The sequence below is a fragment of the Scyliorhinus canicula genome, chromosome 1 (genome assembly GCF_902713615.1).
Source record: "Scyliorhinus canicula chromosome 1, sScyCan1.1, whole genome shotgun sequence".
NCBI classification, from domain to species: Eukaryota; Metazoa; Chordata; class Chondrichthyes; order Carcharhiniformes; family Scyliorhinidae; genus Scyliorhinus; species Scyliorhinus canicula.
The window spans coordinates 142,938,638-142,959,835 of record NC_052146.1 but is presented as its reverse complement, the minus strand read 5'-3'; the positions used below and the strand labels follow the sequence as shown (position 1 = coordinate 142,959,835).

The window sequence follows — 21,198 nt, the reverse complement described above, 5'->3', positions numbered from 1 at the left end:
ATTTTGATATTTTTTGCCAGAATTTGAGATAACTTAAATTGATTTTTTTTAAAAGCATACATGTAATTTAAATGATTTATTGATATTCCAAAATGACTTATTCCATACCTCATTCAATAGTCGGTCAAATGTATCTTCATCTGTTCAAGTTAATGCAATTTGTCAGAGACGTCATTGTAAAAAACAAAGTAAATACTCTTTTGTTAAGTAGCGAAATGTTATGGAGCATATTTTTATTTACTTATATCCAGTAACACCTTTATTGTCCAGCCTATATGAGACCCAGATTGATGTGATCAAAGAATATTGTTCACTGGCTGTCAAGACAGACATAACTGAATTCCCAATACACCTGTAAATAAAACTGCCCTAATTTGACACATCTAGAACATAGAACATAAAACAAACAGCGCAGAAGGAGGCCATTTGGCCCATCGAGTCTGCATCAACCCACTTAAGTCCTCACTTCCTCCCTATCCCCGTAACCCAAAAACCCCTCCTAAGCTTATTTGGACACTAAGGCCAATCCACCTAACCTGCACATCTTTGGACTGTGGGAGGAAACCGGAACACCCAGAGGAAACCCACACAGACATGGGGAGAACGTGCAGACTCCACACAGACAGTGACCCAGCAGGGAATCGAACCTGGGACCCTGGTGCTGTGAAGCCACAGTGCTAGCCACTTGTGCTACCATGCTGCCCTGAGATCTCTAAGATCTCAGGATGCCTGAGCAGAAAAGTATTCCATCACTGCAGTGTAGCTCTAATTAAATTGATAATAGTCAAAGGAACTTTACTCCACATTTAGCATGTTATGCCTGAGAGTTTACTCACACTCGGTACACAAATTAGAAATAACTATATTCACCAGGATTATTGTTCCTCACCTGCAAGTGCACAGAGACTTCATAAAATAAGTGCTCCTTTGGGCCAGCCTTGTTTACAATGATAAAACCGATTTCAGCAAAACAATTGTGAGGGTTGATTTTCATTTGGCTGCCTGAGCATATAAGTATGTTTCTGTTTCAAGAACCTTGGACAATAATCTTCCCCAGACTGATGATATCAAGTGCCTGTGAACAAAAGGGGAATGGGGCATGCGGTCAGCAAGCTATTGCTGATAGGTCCAATGAATTAGGCCCCAAAGCCTTTGCACAGCGCATTGGAATCCATACACGCACATCTTTGGCTTGATTGCATTGAGCAAGTATTTCAGTCCATAACTTGCCAGTGTTGAACATGATGTAACATTGCCTTTACCATTGGGCGTGTAGATGGAGAGAAACATTACAAGCAAATGCAACCTGAGACTCACCGTCAGAGATGAGACTGAATTGTTTTTAAGGATAATCAATTTTGGAATATAATTTCATTTTAGGATTAGTAGAATAAATACAGGGTTAAATATTTAGATTACAATAAAGGTTAACTAGACCTTGTGCTATGACTCCACTGATTGAGACAATGAGTATCAGAGACTCAGTTGGCTGGATACTGGCTCGTGACGCAGAGCGATGTGAACAGCGGGTGTTCAATTCCCGTAATGGCTGGGCTTATTCATGAAGGTTCTGTCTTCTCAACCTTGCCCCCTCGCCTGAGGTGTGGCGACCCTCAATTTAAAACACCAGCAGTCAACTCTCAAAAGGGGAGAGCAGCCGACAGGCCCCTGGGACTGTGGCAACATTTGCAGAGACTTGCAGACCAGAACAGTCTCTGTCTTGATTCCCAGTCTGTGCTGAGTGATCTGATTCCAGTTTGACAGCAACACAGATGTTTCAATCAGTCACAATGACCCCAACTGAAGGATGGCGAAGGTTGCTATCAAATAGTTTGTGCGACCACACAATTGAACAGCCTGACAACATTTATGTCTCGGCTCGCCCAGGAAGAATAGCACTAGGGACAAAGATTATTTTACAACAGGAGAAAGACTCCTTTGCCTCCTTACTGAATGGTTGCCTCCTTAAACTGACCTCTGGGAAGTAGAAGATTTATCTTCCAGCAGAATTTTCAGAAATGCTAGTGTACTGACTTGTGTCCAAATTCTGGTCCACCATGCTGATACCTTACCACTTAAACAAGAACATCTCTGCATTTCAGGTCTATTCTCTTCATCAGAATATAAGAAATAGGAGCAGGAATAGGCCGTTTGACCCATCGAACCTGCGCTACCATTCAATAAGATCATGGCTAACCTGTCTGTGGCCTTAATCCCCCTCTCTAGCCTGTCCCCCAGAACCCACATCTACCTTGTCAACAACAAATGTGTCCAATTCAGCCTCGGATATATTCAATAATCTAACCTCCACTGCTCTCTGTTGAAGAGAATTCCAAAGACTGATGATCCTCTTGAATAAATAAATTTCTCCTCATCTCATGGGCGGCATTCTCCCCTACCCGGCGTGACGGAGGGTGCCGGAGTAGGGGAGTGGCGCCAACCACTCAGGGGTCGCGCCTCCCCAAAGGTGGGGAATTCTCCCCACCTTTGGGGGCCAGCCCCGCGCCGGAGCGGTTAGCACCAGAAGACTGGCGCAAAAAGCCGGCGCCCCCGGTATGGGGCTGGCCGAAAGGCTTTCGCCGGTCCACGCATGCGCCGGCAGTGACGTCAGCGGCAGCTGGCCGCTGACATCACTGCTGGCGCACGCGCGATGCAGGGTTCTCTTCCGCTTCTGCCATGGCGGAGGCCGTGGCGGCGCGGAAGGAGAAAGAGTGCAGCCAGGGCACTGGCCCGCAGTCTGAGCGGGGGGCCCCGATCGTGGGCTAGGCCACCGTGGGGGCACCCCCGGGGTTCGATCGCCCCCCCGCCCCCCCAGGACCCCGGGGGCCTGCTCGTGCCGCTGAGCTCACCGTTCCAGAGGTGGTTTAAACCTCGGCGGCGGGAGAGGCCTCCCAGCGGCGGGACTTCGGCCCATCCGGGCCGAAGAATCGCCGCAGGGGCCTCTCCGATCGGCGGGGCAAGATTCCTGCCCCCGCCACTTCCCGGGTGGCGGAGAATCTCTGCCACGGCGGGGGCGTGAATTTAGGCACCCCCAGGCGATTCTCCGACCCTGCTGGGGGTCAGAGAATTTCGCCCCTTAAGTGGGAGACTAATCTTTGAACTGTGACCCCCAGTTCTAGATTCCCCCCACGAGAAGAAAACAAAATCCTCTCAGCACTTGCCCTGTCAAGCGCCCTGAGAATCTTATCTGTTTCAATAGGATAGGGCAGCACAGTGATTAGCACTGCTGCCTCACATTGCCAGGGACCCAGGTTCAATTCTGGCATTGGTTGACTATTTGTGTGGAGTTTGCACTTTCTCCCCGTGTCTCTGTGGGTTTCCTCCAGGTGCTCTGGTTTCTTGCCACAGTCCAAAGATGTGCAGGTTAGGTGGATTTGCCATGCTAAATTATCCCTTAGTGTTTAGGGATGTGTGGGTTAGGTAGGGATACGGGGTTGCAGGGATAGTGCAGGAGCCTGGTTAGGGTGCTCTTTCAGAGGGGAGAATGGCCTCCTTCAGCACTGTAAGGATTCTAGGATTTTTCTGAACCACAGAACCATAGAATTACTACAGTGTAGAGGGAGGCCATTGGCCCATCGAGTCTGCAACCACCCTCTGAAAAAGCACCCTAACTAGGCCCATTTCCCCTCCCTATCCCCATAAACACAAAACTCTACCTAACCTACACAGCCTTGGACACTAAGGGGCAATTTAGCATGACCAATGCATGTAACCTGCACATCTTTGAACTACAAGTATTAGCACAACCTACTTAACCTTTCCTTATAACGCACACATGCATACTTATATGTGTATTAATATCCCAGTGGTAGGATTCTCCGTTTTGCCGATGCCCGGGGGTTTCCCGATGGCGTGGGGCGGCCCCACAATGGGAAATCCCATTGACCGGCAGGTGTAACAGAGAATGCCGCCGGTGGGTCAAGGCAGAAATGTGGCATGGCAGGGCGGAGAATCCAACCCCAGATCGTTCCCTCGCTTAAGTCACTGAATGGAGACAGTTTTACTGACAGCTGTCTTAAAACCTAGTTAAAGAAAACTGGAATGGAAAAGTCACTTTTTGTGAATGAACGTTCCTCAACCCCAGCTGTAAAGAGCTTTAGCCACAAATTTAACAAAGAGTTATAGTTCTGGCTGAAACATTATTGACAAAAGCATACAAATGAAAAATCTATAAGCGCAAGAAGGTCCATACATAGCTTTTTTGTGGCAAGCAATATTCTATCCTGGATTTCTAATCTTGAAAAGAGGTTTCAGATAGAAGAGATACACAAAGCAATGGATGGACAAAGGTAGTGCTGACATATTATTGCTATGGCAGCATTGTGTCTGAAATACAGTAATACAAAAGCTGAAAACTATAGTGGTGAATGTGAGGATTTCAGCAAGAGGGTTATTTCAGAATGTGTTAACTGGAGAATGTGAATCAATAGCATCATACCATATAAATCCTTTTGGTAAGACAGAAAGCAGTCCAAAAAATACATTTTATACATTAAGGCCCTGAAATTTCAAAGTCATTTTTCAGTGATCGATCACTAACTCTTGAGGAATGAACCAGAAAAAGGTGAGGATCCATTCGCACTGGGCATCTGCTGTTCTGGAGATTGCAAATGGCACAATTTCTGCCTGCTCCCTGGAGGTGCACACTTTGTGAGAGAAGTTCTAGCTGGTCTGGCTCACTTTGGACTTGGTGTGCTCTGGAGGCCAATACTCTCAAACAGTTGAGATACACTGGCTTTTGGGTGGGTGGAAATGGCCTTCACAGCTGGGGCTCAGGCCAAAGAGGTGTCTCTGCCTGCCCAAATATGTGGCACTTGTTTTCAGAAACAATTTTGTGCCCAGCTCATCAAGTGCTCGGAAGTAGACGTCACTGGAGTTGGCATAATCAATCCCATGCCAGTTTCTCGAAGCCACCTTCAGTAGGCATTGAGCCTTCATTTGTATCAACAATGTCTGTATTAGTCAGGAGTACTATTTGTTTTATTCGTTCATGGGTTGTGGACATCACTGGCTGGGCCAGCTTTTATTGCATCTCCCTGAGGGCATTTTAAGAGTCAGCCAATTGCTGTGGGTCTGGAGTCACGTGTCGGCCAGACAGGGTCACGATGACATGTTCCCTTCCCTACAGGACATTCTTGAACCAAATAGGTTTTTACAACCATCGACAATGGTTTCATGGTCATCATTAGACTTTTAATTTCAGATTTTTATTGAGTTCAAATTTCACTGTCTGGCTTGAGCATTACCCTGGGTCTCTGGATTGCTAGTCCAGCGACAATACCACTACAGTTGGTTTCTATGGAATTAATTGTATACCAGCAAAGAGTCATTGCCTTTCAGAGATGTGACAGAGGAATATTGCATGTAATAAATAAATGGGGCAAATAATTGTGGCTTAAGTATCTTGCCACCTGCTGTCAGACAACTCTGTCTTCATGCTGATTTGCTCCAGCACAGAATATTTTGAACCATCACTGAAAATGTTTCATTTTTAACTCTGCAGATAGATTTTTTTTTTAAATGTATCTTATTTCAGAAATTCAGGATAACCCGATGAATAATTTTCTCACCTTTCACCAGCTCCCTGCGGAGGGAATCTGACTGGACCCACAGGAATCATCTTATCTCCCTTTTATCCAGAGCCTTACCCTCACGGCAAGGAATGTGACTGGAAAGTGACAGTGTCACCCGACTATGTCATTTCTCTGACGTTCCAGAGGTAAGATCTGCATGAATATGAGATTATTAAAAGGGAGTTAGTGGCGGTTACTTGATGATGTGGAGCATTCAGGCTTAGGAACAAACTGGGGGGATGTGGGAGCAAGCATGACTGCTCTTTGAAAGGGGCTAGCTTAATGGCCTCTCTCTGTTGTCATTTTCTATGATTTTGTGATTACTTTAACTGTGGAACATTACAATTCCAGTTGAATAAACACAGAGGTTAAAATATTGTAAAATTAAGCAAGCTTCACAGCATTACTCCAGCTTTTAGTCGGCACTGAGCATATTCAAACCTGACTGGAGTACAGGGCCATTCAGTCTGAAAGACCTCTGATGCAATTTAGATCAATAGAATGAAAAGCTGGTTATTTGTCTGTCCAATCAATCTCCTACACAGCATTATGTAGTGCAGGGTGAGGGGAGTGGGGGGATTGGGTGGGGCACAATTTGATTTTGATTACCCATACAATCAGAACAAATATGTTTGAGGTCAATGAGTTTGACATCACTCTAGCACCCAGCTTCTTGAACGCTGCACACTGCCTAACACCATACAAAAGGCATACTTAGACTCTTGAGAAAGAATTTCTGATGTCTGTTGGATCTGTGGGCTGCGCAAGAGAAACATGTGTAGATCAAACCATTCAAAGATTGACATTCAAAGAATCTGAAAACAGAAATGACATCTCGGCAGATCCCCAGGCCCATTATTTGTGCCTCTCTCAATAATTTCTGCATGATGCTTTGTGTCTCAAAAATAGTCGTATACAGCCCAGAAAGAGGCCATTCAGCCCATTATGCCAGTACTGGCTCTGGAAGAGCTAGCCAATTAATTCCACTGAACTGAGATTAAATGAAAAGGGTTTATGTTTTAACCACGCCATATGGCCTTGCTCAAATCTGGCTGCGAATAGATGAGAATTGTTGTTGTGTGTAATCAGTTTTGATTAGAAGGAGGACCAGCTCCATGAGCAGCTAAATGTCACATGAAAAACCCCTGAATTATAAGCAGTGTTAAATGAAATGCAGTTCAACAAATTTAAAAGCGTAATATTCACTTGCACTTGTTAAACCATTGCTCAGGCATGCAGAACAGCTTTTTTATTTTTAATCATTAAAACCATTTCACGCTGGTCTTGCAACAGGCTAATTAGGAAATGGTGGAACAGAAGCCGCATTGACAGCTGGAGGGTGGCACAGTGACCTTTCCTCAGCAGGAGTTCACATCCTGGGACTGATGAAGATACCATGGACATTATCTCCTGCTGAAACCTTGCTAAAATAACTGTTGTGTTGATTTGAGCAGAATTACAAGACAGCAATTATTGCAGCCCCATGAGATCTGAGCAGTGTGGAATATATTAGACACTAATATCAATATTTTACCATTTTCTGCGCAAATCAATGGGAGATGAACAACAGGCTTTCAGAAATTCTTGCTCATTTATATGTTTCACATCCTGTAACACTTGGAGAACTAAATAAAATAAAATAAAATGGGCGGCAAAAAAATCTGTAATCTCTACAAGAGAAGATTTTGCTTGTGGGACTTGGAATCCCTCTTTACTAATTGCTCGTTAAAATCCTGTTTGATATTTAACATCGATATATTTTTAAAAAGCCACTTATGTGTTACACATTACACTCAATATTAGCCTCTTGAAGAGATTTCAGTGTCTGATGCACCTAATGTTCTGACAGCAGAATTTTGAGACCAGGGAACATGTATGGCCAGATGTATAAATTTTAGTTTTACAATTTAAACTCATGCCACTCACACAGCCTATCCTTTGGGACCAGAAAAGTAGGAATAAATACAAGCTCTCAAAAGTTTTTAGCAAACAATGACGTACAAAAAAGCTCAATTTTTCACATCCCTGTCACTAAAGGTAGGCATACTGCTGGGTATGAAAAGGTAGCCTCTCTCCTTCCCTTTTCTGAGTCTCTCGTTCTGCCCTTATCCTTCTGTGTTTCCCTCTTGCCCTCCCTTCTACACATTTGCCTGTTCTTCTGTTCTGCGCTTCCCTCCTCTTGGGGCAGCCCAGGCTTTCCACTGTGCTCTCTGTGCACTAACAGAGTAGGCCCAGCGTGTCTGAGACCTGTCTCACTTTTCCTCCTTCGAAAATTTCACAAGCATTAACATTGAACGTCAATGAGCGAAATTAAATAATTGTCAGTGATCACATCACTCCAGGATCAGTGTGTGTCACAGAGTAGCAGGGTTCTGGAACCTTGTGGGATTCTGGATTCCATCATTGATTTGATTTTGTACAATTGGCACATTCCTTCGGAGGTAAAAAATCAGACAAGATGCCGTTTCCATCCATTCCTCCAGTTCAAGCGACATCATCATTGACATACTAAATACAAGAGGTCTGGGGTTTGTTGCATTTGAATGAAAGGTGGAATAGAGGGGAATGAAGGGAGACTGAGACTGAATACACAATCAGTGTGAATTTTTAAACAAAATAACAGAAAATAAAGCTAGGTTGACCCAAGAGTATACAACAGTAATTCTGCCAATTAAGGAAGACAAATGCTAACTGAAAAACAGCCTTCATATGTCATGGCATTGAAGAAATAACAGGCGCGATTCTCTGCTCCGACGGTAGAGTGTCGGCGCCAGCGTCAAAATGGGAGTATTTCACTCCGCGGTCGGCGCCCGTTCTGGGACCCCCATTCTGCGACGTACAAGGGGGCTAGCAGGGGCGTGGCGTGAAGCGTGCGGGCGCGGCCTCAGAGCAGCGTCGGAGATGCGGCGCCACGCAATCGACGCAACGCCGTATCGCACATAAGGAGTCGCGAGCGCACAGGCTGCTGTTGGAGCAACATGGCGCCACGCCAAGCAGCGTCCCGGTTCACCGACCTTGACCTGGAGACGCTTCTGGGCGCCCTTGAGGAGAGGGCATCTGTACCCTGGACCATGCCAGAGGGTCCCACCCAACGTCGCCCGGCGTCTGTGGAAGGAGTGAGCGTGGCCGTCAGTGTCATCGTGTTGACACCCAGGACTGGCGAGCAGTGTCGCAGGAAGCTCAACAACCTACTGAGGGCAGCCAGGGTGAGCACCCAGCAACGTGCCCATGGCACTAAACCCCCCACCCCCCCACATGTCTAACACCCACCCCCTCCACAAGGGGATGGTACAACCACAGCCGTGACCTGCATGGCTGCCCCCCCAGGAGAAGAGCGCCCATAACCAATGAGAGTATGCCCAAACTGGAGGGGGTGAACCTGTCTTGTGTGGTAGTCACCACTAGTTGTATAATGCATATATGAGAGGTAATATGGTAAGGCCCCTGTACTCCAGGTATGGGGGTAGATCCCAGCAGCAGCTGCAGGAGGCAACACATCTCTGCTTAATAAAGCCTCGATTACTCTCTACTCTCGTCTCGTTGTAATTGATAGTGCAGCAATTTATTAAGCAGAGATTTTACAGCAATGGAACTACGTATTAAGCCAGATCGTCTGCAGCTGCACTCTCAAGCAGACAACGCCATGTCGGCATTCGACCACTGACTAGCTTACTTTGAAGCCTACATCGGATTAGCGACAGAACAGCCCTCAGAAGCACAGAAACTCCAGATTCTGTACTCAAGGGTGAGCTCTGATATTTTTCCCCTTATCCAGGATGAGCCCAACTATACTGAGGCCATGGCGCTTCTGAAAGGGAACTACAGCCGGCTGACCAACAAACTCTACGCTAGGCACCTCCTGTCCATGTGGCAACAACTCCCCGGTGAGTCATTAGACGATTTATGGCGTGCCCTGCACATCCTGGCAAGGAACTGCGATTGCCGGGCAGTTTAGGCTGTGGAACACACAGAACTCTTAATCAGGGATGCTTTCGTTACGGCCATACAGTCGGCGGACATCCGTCAGCACCTATTAGAACGTGGTATGCTTGTCCTCGCGGCGACCAGGCAACTCGCAAATTCACTAACAGTAGCCTCCCGCAACGTACAGTCGTACGCCCTGACCGCATGGCATACAACCCTGACCACACAGCGCCCTCATGGACATCGTGGGCCCCACCAACGACCGCCCTCAGCAAACCCCAAGCCTGCGCCGCGTGGCAGCCAGCTAACCCCGGGGGGGGCCCAAGTGCTATTTCTGCGGGCAGACAAAGCACCCCCGACATCGCTGCCCAGCGCGGAGTGCAACCTGCAAGGCTTGCGGTAAGAAGGGACATTTTGCTGCTATGTGCCAGACCCAGTCGATCGCCGCTGCACCCAGGCCCATTGTTCCTGCACCCCCCACGTGCGACCCATGGGCGCCACTATTTTCGTCACCGCAGACCACGTGCGGCTCGTGGGCGCCACCATCTTCCTCCCAGCAGACTATGTGCGGCCCGTGGGCACCGCCATCTTTAATGACGCCCGTCATGTGCGCCCCATGGGCGCCGCCATCTTTGGCGGCATCTTGGACGGCGCCTCAGGACTCCTACTCTTTGGGAACTTCACCACCACTGCATACCAACACCAACCGCAAATCGCCTCCATCACGCTCGACCAGTCCCGGCCGCATAACCTCGCAACCGCGTCGACGACGGTAAAGGTCGATGGACACAAGACATTCTGCCTTATTGACTCCGGGTGCACGGAAAGTTTCATCCACCCCTCCACGGTAAGGCGCTGCTCCCTCATGGTACACCCCATTAACCAGAGAATCTCCCTGGCCTCCGGATCCCATTCCGTAGAAATCTGGGGGTGCTGCACCGCCCCCACACCATCCAGGACGTAGAGTTCAGCAACTTCCGACTCTACGTCTTCCTCAACCTCTGCGCTGCCCTGTTACACGGCCTGGACTTCCAGTGCAATCTCCAGAGCCTAATTCTAAAATTCGGCGGACCCCAACCACCCCTCACCGTCTGCGGCCTCACAACCCTTAAGGTCGACCCACCTTCCCTGTTTGCAAACCTCACCCTGGATTGCAAACCCGTCGCCACCAGGAGCAGACAGTACAGGGCCCAGGACAGGACCTTCATCAGGTCAGAGGCCCAGCGGCTGCTGCGGGAAGGCATTATTGAGGCCAGCATCAGCCCCTGGAGAGTTCAAGTGGTAGTGGTAAGGACTGGGGAGAAACAGAGGTTGGTCATCCCTCAGCACTGTCCCCTCAGCTCATCCCCCTCAGCACTCTCCCCTCAGCCGTTCCCCCTCAGCACTCTCCCCTTAGCCGTTTCCCCTCAGCACTCCCCCTTCATCCCATACCGTTACCCACAACCCCCTCCACCTACCTAACCATGATGGTGTATTGTGTGTCGCAGGGCAACGCGGTTGTGGTGAACGTATTGTATTAACCATTCATCATGTATTCCTCTGTATCACGCTGTTGCCCATGTGGGCTCCACCTATGGACCATTGTACGATATTACATAGGATGTATCACGTTGGTGCCCTTGTGCGCTCTGCCCCTGGCTCCGCCCCTTGAGGGGAGGTGCAAAGAGCAGCTGCCCTGTAGGCGGCTCCCACTAGCAGATCAGTCACAGGTAGGCACTGTTCTAGTTGATTAAAGCCACAGTTTACATCTACTCTCTGTTTTGCGTGAATTGATTGTCGTATCAATTTAATCGACTACGACACCACAATGGAATCGGCCCTCAAACCTGACTGACTGGAACTCAACCCACAAGCTGCGGAGGCCAAAGGGATTTTCTTCGTAATGGCTCCGCTATTTCGAAGCTTACCTCGCCGCCTCCTCGCCTTCTGTCTCCAACGATCAGAAGCTGAGCCTCCTCCACGCCCGGATGAGCCATCGAATCTCTGTACAACTCGAGGAAGCCTCCACTTACGCAGACGCCCTCGCGACACTGAAGTGCCTATACGTAAGGCCAGTGAACGAGGTGTACGCGCGGCTCCTCCTCAATACTCACCGCCAACGCCTCGGGGAATCGCTGAAGGAGTACCTACATGACCTCAAAGTCCTTGCGCGAGGTTGTAACTACCAGGCCGTTACGGACACTCAACATATGGACCTCGCCATCCGGGATGCCTACGTGGCTGGAGTCAGGTCCAACTACGTGAGACAGCGCCTACTCGAGAAAGGTGCCCTCGACCTGGAAGAGACGGTAAAGCTAGCCTCCTCCTGAGAAGTAGCATTCCAGAGCCTCAACGCATACCTGTCTGATCACACAACCCCCTCGTGGACCCCCGACCAGAGAGTACCCAGGCCTGTGCTGCGCGGCTGCTCGCCCATGTGCGAATCACGGGGCCACCACCTTGGCCATCGTCGCCCATGCGGCCCGCCGCGTGCAACTCATGTGGGCTGCCATCTTGGACGCCATTTTCCTCACCGCCCGACACATGCAACCGACGGGGGGCGCCATCTTGGGACCACACCAGCACCTCCGACCACGCCGGCTACCCACAACTCAGCATGGTCACCCTTGACAAGTCGCGACCCAAACAGCTCCTGAGCTCCATGATGACCGTCCGGGTCAATGGACGTGAAATGCCTTGCCTGTTCGACTCCGGGAGCACGGAGAGCTTCATTCATCCAGATATGGTAAGGCGTTGCTCGCTCCCAATCTTCCCCACACATCAAACCATCTCCCTCGCTTCTGGGTCGCACTTAGTGCAGATTAGGGGGTGCACTATCGCAACCCTTGCAATACAAGGCGCCGAGTACACCGATTTTAAGTTATATGTACTCCCCGACCTCTGCGCTCCTCTCCTGTTGTGACTGGACTTCCAGTGCAACCTCAGGAGCCTAACTCGGCGGGCCCCTACCCCTACTCACCGGATGTAGCCTCGTGACCCTGAAGGTCGACCCTCCCCTGCTCTTCGTAAATCTCACTGCCGACCGTAAGCCAGTCGTCACCAGAAGCAGGCGGTACAGCATCCAGGACAGGACTTACATTTGGTCTGAGGTCCAGCAACTCTTGCGGGAGGGGATCATCGACGCCAGCAGTAGCCCCTGGAGAACTCAGGTGGTGGTCGTCAGGACCGGGGAAAAGACCGGGATGGTTGTAGACTACAGCCAGACCATAAACCAGTACATGCACCTCGATGCGTACCCCCTTCCCGGATCGCAGACATGGTTAACCAGATAGCACACTACCGGTTGTTCTCCACGGTGTATCTGAAGTATACGTACCACCAGCTCCCAATCCACCTGGAGGACCGCCACTACACGGCCTTTGAGGTAGATGGCCGCCTCTTCCACTTCCTCCGGGTCCACTTCGGCGTCACAAACAGGGTCTCGGTCTTCCAAAGAACGATGGACCGAATGGTGGACCAATACGGGCTGCGGGCCACATTTCCGCACTTGGACAACGTCACCATCTGCGGCCGCAACCAGCAGGACCACGACGCCAACCTCCAGAGATTTCTCCAAACCGCCCAAACCCTTAACCTCACTTATAACAAGGAGAAATGCGTTTTCCACACAACTAGACTAGCCATCCTCAGCCACGTCGTGGAAAATGGAGTGCGAGGACCCGACCCCGACCGTATGCGCCCCTTCCCGCAACTCCCCCTTCCCCACTGCCCCAAGGCCCTGAAAAGGTGCCTCGGGTTCTTTTCCAATTACGCCCAGTGGGTCCCCAATGATGCGGACAAAGCCCGCCCACTAATCAAGGCCACCATCTTATCACTGGCGGCCAAGGCCCGCCAGGCCTTCAGCCGCATCAAGGCAGATATTGCCAAAGCTGCAATGTGCGCGGTGGATGAATCCGTCACCTTCCAGGTGGAGAGCGACGCGTCAGATTCGCCCTCGCTGCCACCCTTAACCAGGTGGGCAGGCCAGTAGCATGTTTTTCACGTTACCTCAATGCCTCCAAAATTCGACACTCCTAGGTTGAAAAAGAAGCCCTGGAAGCTTCTAGGCACTGGAAGCACTACCTCACTGGTAGGAGGTTTACCCTCGTCACCGACCAACAGTCGGTAGCCTTCATGTTTGATAATACACAGCGGGGCAAGATCAAGAACGATACGATCTTGAGGTGGAGGATCGAACTCTCCACCTATAATTACGATATAGTTTATCGTCCTGGGAAGCTCAATGAGCCCCCAGATGCCCTGTCCCATGGCAGGTGCGCCAGTGCGCAAGATAACCGTCTCCGGGCCATCCATAATGACCTCTGCCACCCGGGGGTCACCCGGCTCCTACACTACATCAAGGCCCGCAACCTGCTCTACTCCATCGAGGAGGTCAGGGCCATGACCAGGAACTGCCAAATCTGCGCGGAGTGCAAACCGCACTTATATCGACCGGATAAGGCCCACCTGGTGAAGGCATCACGGCCCTTCGAACGCCTCAGTATCGACTTCAAAGGGCTCCTCCCCTCTACCAACCGCAACACATATTTTCTTAACGTCATTGACGAGTTCTCCCGCTTCCACTTTGCATTCCCCTGTCCCGACATAACCGCGACCACCATCATTAGGGTCCTGCAGAGTGTCTTCACCCTGTTTGGTTTCCCCACTTCCCCACGTCCACAATGACCGGGGCTCCTCGTTTATGAGCAACGAACTACGTCAGTACCTGCTCGTTAAGGGCATCGCCTCGAGCAGGACTACCAGTTATAACCCCAGGGGAAACAGGCAGGTGGAGAGGGAGAACGCGGCAGTCTGGAAGGCTGTCCTCCTGGCCCTGTGGTCTAGGAATCTCTCAGTTTCCCACTGGCAGGAGGTCCTCCCCGATGCACTCCACACCATTGGGTCCCTCCTTTGCATGGCCACGAACGAGACCCCTCAAGACCGCCTGTTAATTTTCCCCAGGAAATCCACCTCCGGGGTCTCGCTTCCATCCTGGCTAAAAACACTGGGCCCGTCCTATTCCGTAAACACGTCAGATGCCATAAGTTCGAACCCTGGTCGAGAGGGTCCATCTCCTTCACACCAAACCCCAGTACGTATACACAGAACACCCCGATGGCTGACAGGATACGGTTTCCCTCCGGGACCTGGCACCCGCAGGTTCCACTACCACCGCCACCCCAATCTACCCCCCCAACCTACGGCGACCAGCGCCCCTGCCCCTTCATGGCACCCACACCCCCTCTTGTACCCCCTCCCCCTTCACCGACCCACAGGAACAAAACTCCAGAATGCACGCTTCCGGAGTCCGCACTGGCGACTTCATCACCCAGGCCCGCACGGATGAGTTCGACACCCGGGCCAGCTGCGATCTAGAGCTTCGGCGATCACAGCGCACGATCAGGGCGCCGGACAGGCTGAACCTGTGAACCCTTCACCCCCGCCGGACTTCAGTTTTTTAACAGGGGGTGAATGTGGTGAACATATTGTGTTAACCATTCACCATGTATTACTCTGTACCACGCTGTTGCCCATGTGGACTCCACCTATGGACCATTGTACAATATTACATAGGATGTAATGTTTGTTTGTTAATGTAATGTAACGTTACTCTCTGTTTCGCGTGAATTGATGGTCGCATCAGCGGTGTCCGACCCGGAGCCCCTTGCAGACACCGCCCCCCGGCCAGCGCCTGGGCGGCCAGCCCACAGGGATTCTAGCAGCGATGGGGAGGGCAACTCCAACAACAGCCCTCCAGCTCAGTCCAGTGATGGCACGACGACCCAGGACACCAGTACACAGAGAACAGACAGTCACGACACGACGACACAGGACACAAGCACAGAGGGGACAGACAGGCATGACACAATGACACAGGACACTAGCACACAGGCACAGACAGACATTAAAGAACACAACACGACACCACGACGGAGGGGACGGACATACAGGACATGGCACCCGAAGGTACCCCCGACGGCAGGTCCGATGAAGACACCGAGGTTGCGTCACAGCTGTGCCTTGCACCCTCCGTCACCGCAGACACTCTCACCTCGATTGGCCATTTTAGTGATGAGTCTTCTGGGACGGTAACTGGTGTGCACCACAAACCGCTCGGTACACAAGGTGGAGGTAGGAGCAACTGAGGGGCCGGACGGTTGGAGGGCAGCCTGGCCCCGGCAAACACCTGCCGCCCAGACGGGTCCCGGGTTCCTGGAGTTCACCAGCCCACCCATAGACCCAGTGCAGTCAGGGACCCAGGGGCATGAGAATGTGACGGCCGGTTTCCAGCACCTGCAGATGCAAGTGCAGCAGCAGGGAATGGTGCCGTTCATGAGTGCCACACAGGCCAACACTGCACGGGTGGCGTCGGCGGTGGAGACAATGGTGGCGACGGTGTCGGGCATGGGACTCAGCAGCAGCCCTGTCTCCGTGGCCCTGGACAGGGCTGCTGCCTCACAGGCAGCCAGGGCCAGCTGAACATCGCAGAGCTGCTAAACAACCTGGCTCGGTCTCAGCAGGCCATGGCCCGGTCCCAGCAGGCCATTGCTAAGAGCATCAGCGCCATTGCTCGGGAAATGGACAGCGTTGTACAGAACCAGACAGGGATGGCGAACTCCCTGAGCTCCATGGCTGCGAATGTCCAGACCCTGGTCGATACCAGCGAGGCCTCCAGGACTGGCAGCACCAGGTGATGGCGGTGCCCTGGGTGCTGGATCTGCTCGCAGCCCCATCCCATGGAGAGCCCAGGGGGATGCCGGAACCCCACACCGCCTTGGACTCCTTCCCCCCCCCCCCCCCCCCCCCCCCCCACCTGCACCGTCCCTGGTGCATCTTGTGTGCAGCTGGCAGACCAGGGTGGCACCACCCTGGTCGGTGGTGGGGGAGGTGCCGAACTCTGCTGTCTGTGCCCATGCCCACACTACTGACCCCCACCGTGGTCGCCGAAACGTGCAGCTACCAGCAACACCCGTGCCTGCTGGCCCAGCCGGCGGTGCTGGGCAGCCTCCTTTTGCCATCCATCCCCCATGATCTGTGCATCTGCTTCCCTCTCGCCATCCCTCTCATCTGGAGAAGAGTTCCCCTCACCCTGACCGTCCTCCTCCTCCTCCTCCAACACATTGCCCCTCTGATGTGCTATGTTGTGCAGGACGCAGCAGATCACGACGATGTGGCCGACGCTCTCCGACGGGTACTGGAGGGCCCCCCCAGAACGGTCCAGGCACCTGAAGCACATCCTCAGCAGCCCAGAGCACCTCTCGACCACACTCCTGGTTGCTGCATGGGCATCATTGTAGCGGAGCTCCGCGTCGGTCTGTGGCCTCTGTATAGGCGCATCACCCACAACCTCAATGGATAACCCCTGTCACCCAGCAACCAGCCCCGCAGGCACGGGGGGGTGTCCCTTGAACATGGCGGGGATGAACGATTGGGACAGCATAAAGGAGTCATGCACACTGCCAGAATACCTGGCGCAGACATGCAGGATCGTCATCCTGTTGTCACAGACCACCTGCACTTTCATTGAATATGTACCCTTCCTGTTCAGGCGCATGGCTCTTTCCTCCGAGGTGGGCCGCATGGCAATGTGCACTCCATTGATCGCAACCTGCAACATGGATATCCGGGCAACAGCGGTGAACCTGGCTACGCGGGCATGCCTGCTCCACAGGGAACTGTATATACCGGTCCGCGATGTCGTACAGGGCGTCGGTGACGGCCCGGATGCACCTGTGCACTGATGGCTGGGAGATGGAGGACAGGTCTCCACTCGGTGACTGGAACGACGAAGTTGAGGGCGACCATCACTTTGACGGCTACCGGGAGGGCATGCCAACCCCCGGTCCCACATGGTGCCAGTTGGGCCAGCAGGTGGCAGATGTGGGCGACGGTCTCCCGGCTCATCCGGAGTCTCCTCCCGCACGCCCTGTCCGGGAGGTCCTCGAAGGACACGCGGGACCGGTAAATACGTCATCGCATCAGACGCCTCCGTGGCCGTGGCACGCCCTCCTCCTCTTCCTCCTCCTCCTCTTTGGTATCCTCGTGCTGTGGTCCCGCATGGCGTGGTGCTCCTCCTGCGCCTCTCAGACGTGTGGCCCTGTGGCCTGGGTGGCTTGCACGTGCCCCACTGCAGCCCGCTGCTCGACAACACGCTCCGTCACCTCCCCGTCACGCCCGTGTTCCAGCTCCCACTGGGCCTCACGCAGGGCAGCAGCCTCCGCTACGGCGGCCAACAATGCACGGATGTGTGCCCCCCCCCCCCCACCCCCACCCCCGGATGTGTGCCCTCCACCATCACCCCTGGCAGCGGATGTGAGGGGTCACCCTGCCCCCCCACCTCCGGCAGCCCCCCCCCACACTGCCTGCAGAGACGGCCGTGCCGCTCCCCCTCATGAGATCCCCCACCCCCAACACCGTCAACCACCCCCCCCGGGGGCCCCTCCACGCCGTCACCCACCTCCTCCAGCACGACTGGTTGACGTTTTATACCATGTTAGAACGGCACCTAGAAAGGTGGGTCTTTGGCCCATCTGGCCCAGAGAATCCCTGTTCCATCGGAGAAACACCGCTATGGCCGTTTTCGGCGATTCTCCGTGCAGCTGGGCGCCATGCACAGGCGCCCATTTTTGCATGCATCGGAGAATGGCGTCCCGGCGTCAGAGCGCGTCACGCGATTCGCGCGGTGCCCCGGCGATTCTCCGACCCGGCGGCGGGGTCGGAGAATTCCCCCCAACATTTCTACTGCTAATCGAGGTGCTGTAACGTGTAAGCATTTTGGTCTCTTTGCAAAAGAAAAATTATATGTGGTTGTGGGCCATGAAGCTGATTTGGAAAGATTTTGTTTGCATTATTTCTGAAAGTTATATTGAACGGTGCTCCTCTTCACTGCTTTCAGCTTCAATGTGGAACCAGGCTACGATTTCCTTCATATTTATGATGGACCGGATTCCCTCAGTTCTCTGATCGGCAGCTATCAAGGCCCCCAGATGCCAGACAGGATAGAGAGCAGCAGCAACAACCTTTTCCTGGCCTTTCGGAGTGACGCCTCTGTCAGCATGACGGGGTTTTCTCTTCAATATACAGGTAACTAACTTTCACCCAGGCATATCATTATGTAGGCAACAATTAACAAGAACGTGCTGCTTGTGCCAAAGCCTCAGGGAGCGCTTTCACATATACTTCTGGTGTGTGCAACCATGCATCTAAATCTTTACAAAAAAAGAATTGAAAAGAATAATAATTGAATTGTTCTGTTGCATCTGTCATTCTTATGAAGCTGCAATGTTCCTGGAGATATGCAGTATTGTTGGCTGGTTCTTGACAGAAATATATGGGTACTTTTTTTAAAATTTGTTCATGGGATATGGGCGTCGCTGGCTGGGCCAGCATTTGTTGCCCATTCCTAATTACCCTTGAACTAAGTGGTTTGCTAGGCCATTTAATTGAACCATATAATTCCTCTGGAGGGGCATTTAAGAGTCAACCACATTTCTGTGGGTAACATGCAGGGCAAGGCCAGGTAAGGTTTCCCACCCGCAAGGGCATTCGTGAACCAGATGGAGTCTTATGATAATTGACAATGGCTTCATGGTTATCATTAGACTTTGAATTCAAATTTCACCATCTACAATGGTGGGATTTGACCTCAAGTCCCCAAAGCATTACCCTGGGCCTCTGATCCAGTGACAATACCACTATGCCATCACCTCCCCATGCTTAAAGAGCAGTCACATGGCATGTTTGTTAATGGGGGGGTGCAAGGTTGGCAGGGTTATGACCTGGTAAACAGGGGACGACAGGAAAGGAGCAATCAAAACAAAGAAGGAAAGTGACACTGGCCACTGTTCAGTAACTGCTTGGAGCAGGTTGCTCTGCTTCCTCTCTGACTGAGGGATGACGGGCTGAATTTTGTCAAGCGGGTTGAAGACTCACCATTGGAGTGGTGTCGGCAATCAAACTGGATGGTGGCATGCCATCACTAGCTGCCGGCCCAATCAGAAGGTTGGAACTCTACAGTCTCAACTGTGTTACTGTGAGTGATGGCCAGTTCTCAGGCTGCAGTTCCAGGGGGGTGGTATGGTGGCACAATGGTTAGCACTGCTGCCTCACGGTTCAGGGACCCGGGTTGAATTCCGGACTTGGGTGACTTTCTGGAATTGGCATGTTCTCGCCGTGTCTGCGTTAGTTACCTCCGGATGCTCCGGTTTCCTTCCACAGTCCAAAGATGTGCAAGTTAGGTGAATTGACCAAAATAAATTGCCCCTTAGTGTCCAAAAAATGTGTCAGTTAAATGAGGTTACAGGGTCACAAGGAGAAGCCCTATAGGATCAGGGAATAGCAACTGAGCACGGCCTCACTAATGTTCCCGGCAGAGGTCTGGGGTCTAGGGGTTCCTGATGTGGCCGAGGGGTGAGTGTGCAGAGCAAGCTTGCCAGCACAACTCACTCGCTGGATGGCACTCTGAGAGAAGACGGGGGTGGGCCTAGGTAGGGTGCTCTTTCAAAGGATGGGTGCAGGAACGAATGGCCTCCTTCAGCACTGAAAGGATTGTATGGCGCATCTCAAAGACTGGGTGTCCTCAAAGAAAAGTGATGGGGATTGAGGGACTCCGACACCAGGCAGGCAAGGCCTGTCAAGGGGGTTGGTCAGGAGGCGTCGCTGAGTGCTGTTAGCACCATTGGCATTAAAGCATCCATTTCCACTTGGGGGGCTCCCTCCACGAACCATGAAATCCCCATAAAGGAGGGCCATGCCATAAACCTTGTCTCACATGGCGATTTCCCCACACATTGACCAGCCCCTTAAACACAGGTAAAATTCCAATGAAGGTGGTTAGCCCTTAATTAGCCACTTGTGTAGATCAGCTAACTTGCTGGTGGGCATCTGAGCTGTGGTCTCAAAGGAGAAGGGAAGAAACACATTGGGAAGAAGTCCATTGTCTGCAGGGGGTGAAAGACTGACATGTTAACATGGTGCCTACTCCCGTGCCAAACCATTCCAATGGGCTACATGGTGGCCTCAGCATGCACTGAAGCCCCTGCCCCCCACATGTTCACTTCCCTTCCAATCCCTCCTCCCCCATCCCCACACCCACTCTGGTCATTTCCCCTGACAATCTGCCGTCTGCATTGCACCCCAGCCCCATCGGTGCTAGGCACAGTGGGGGCCTCTGGCTCCAGCACCCATCCCTGCTGGCAGGGGTTTCAGTGCCTGGCTGTACCCTGCCAGAGGTAAGCTCTGTGGCTCCCATCCAATGCCCTTCTGTTGGTGCTACTGTGGTTGCTCACTTGGGTGGGCCGCGTGATGCCCCGCTGGTGGGTGGCGCCAGGTTTTGGGAGGGTGGGGATGTTGGAGGGGTGGAGTGGGGGTGGGGGCACCCATATGCCTAGTGTCATTGTGCGTAACCACTGGTCATGATGGGCGGTGAGTGGGGTGTGCAGCAAGGTGGCTGCCTTGCAGGCCGTGGCAATGGTGGTCCGTGCCGAGACACCCCGGTCAAGGGGGGTTGATTTGGAGGAAAATGTAATGAGTCTGATTAGTAAGTTTGAAGATGATACAAAGTTGGTGGAATTGCAGATAGTGATGAGGACTGTCAGAGTATACAGCAGTATTTCAATCGTTTGGAGACTTGGGCAGCAAGATGGCAGATGGAATTTAACCCGGACAACTGTGAGGTAATGCATTTTGGAAGGTCTAATACAGGTAGAGAATATACAGTGAA

At 52.1% G+C, this 21,198-nt stretch overlaps 1 protein-coding gene across 1 annotated transcript in view; it reads left to right on the top strand.

Annotated features, from left to right (window-relative positions):
• csmd2 (CUB and Sushi multiple domains 2) overlaps nucleotides 1-21,198 on the top strand; it is a 2,254,685-nt gene that overhangs the window by 1,903,436 nt on the left and 330,051 nt on the right. The window contains exons 28-29 of the mRNA XM_038801178.1: nucleotides 5,581-5,719; nucleotides 18,373-18,560. Of these exons, the coding sequence (XP_038657106.1) occupies nucleotides 5,581-5,719; nucleotides 18,373-18,560 (327 nt within the window). The remainder of the gene's footprint in view (nucleotides 1-5,580; nucleotides 5,720-18,372; nucleotides 18,561-21,198) is intronic.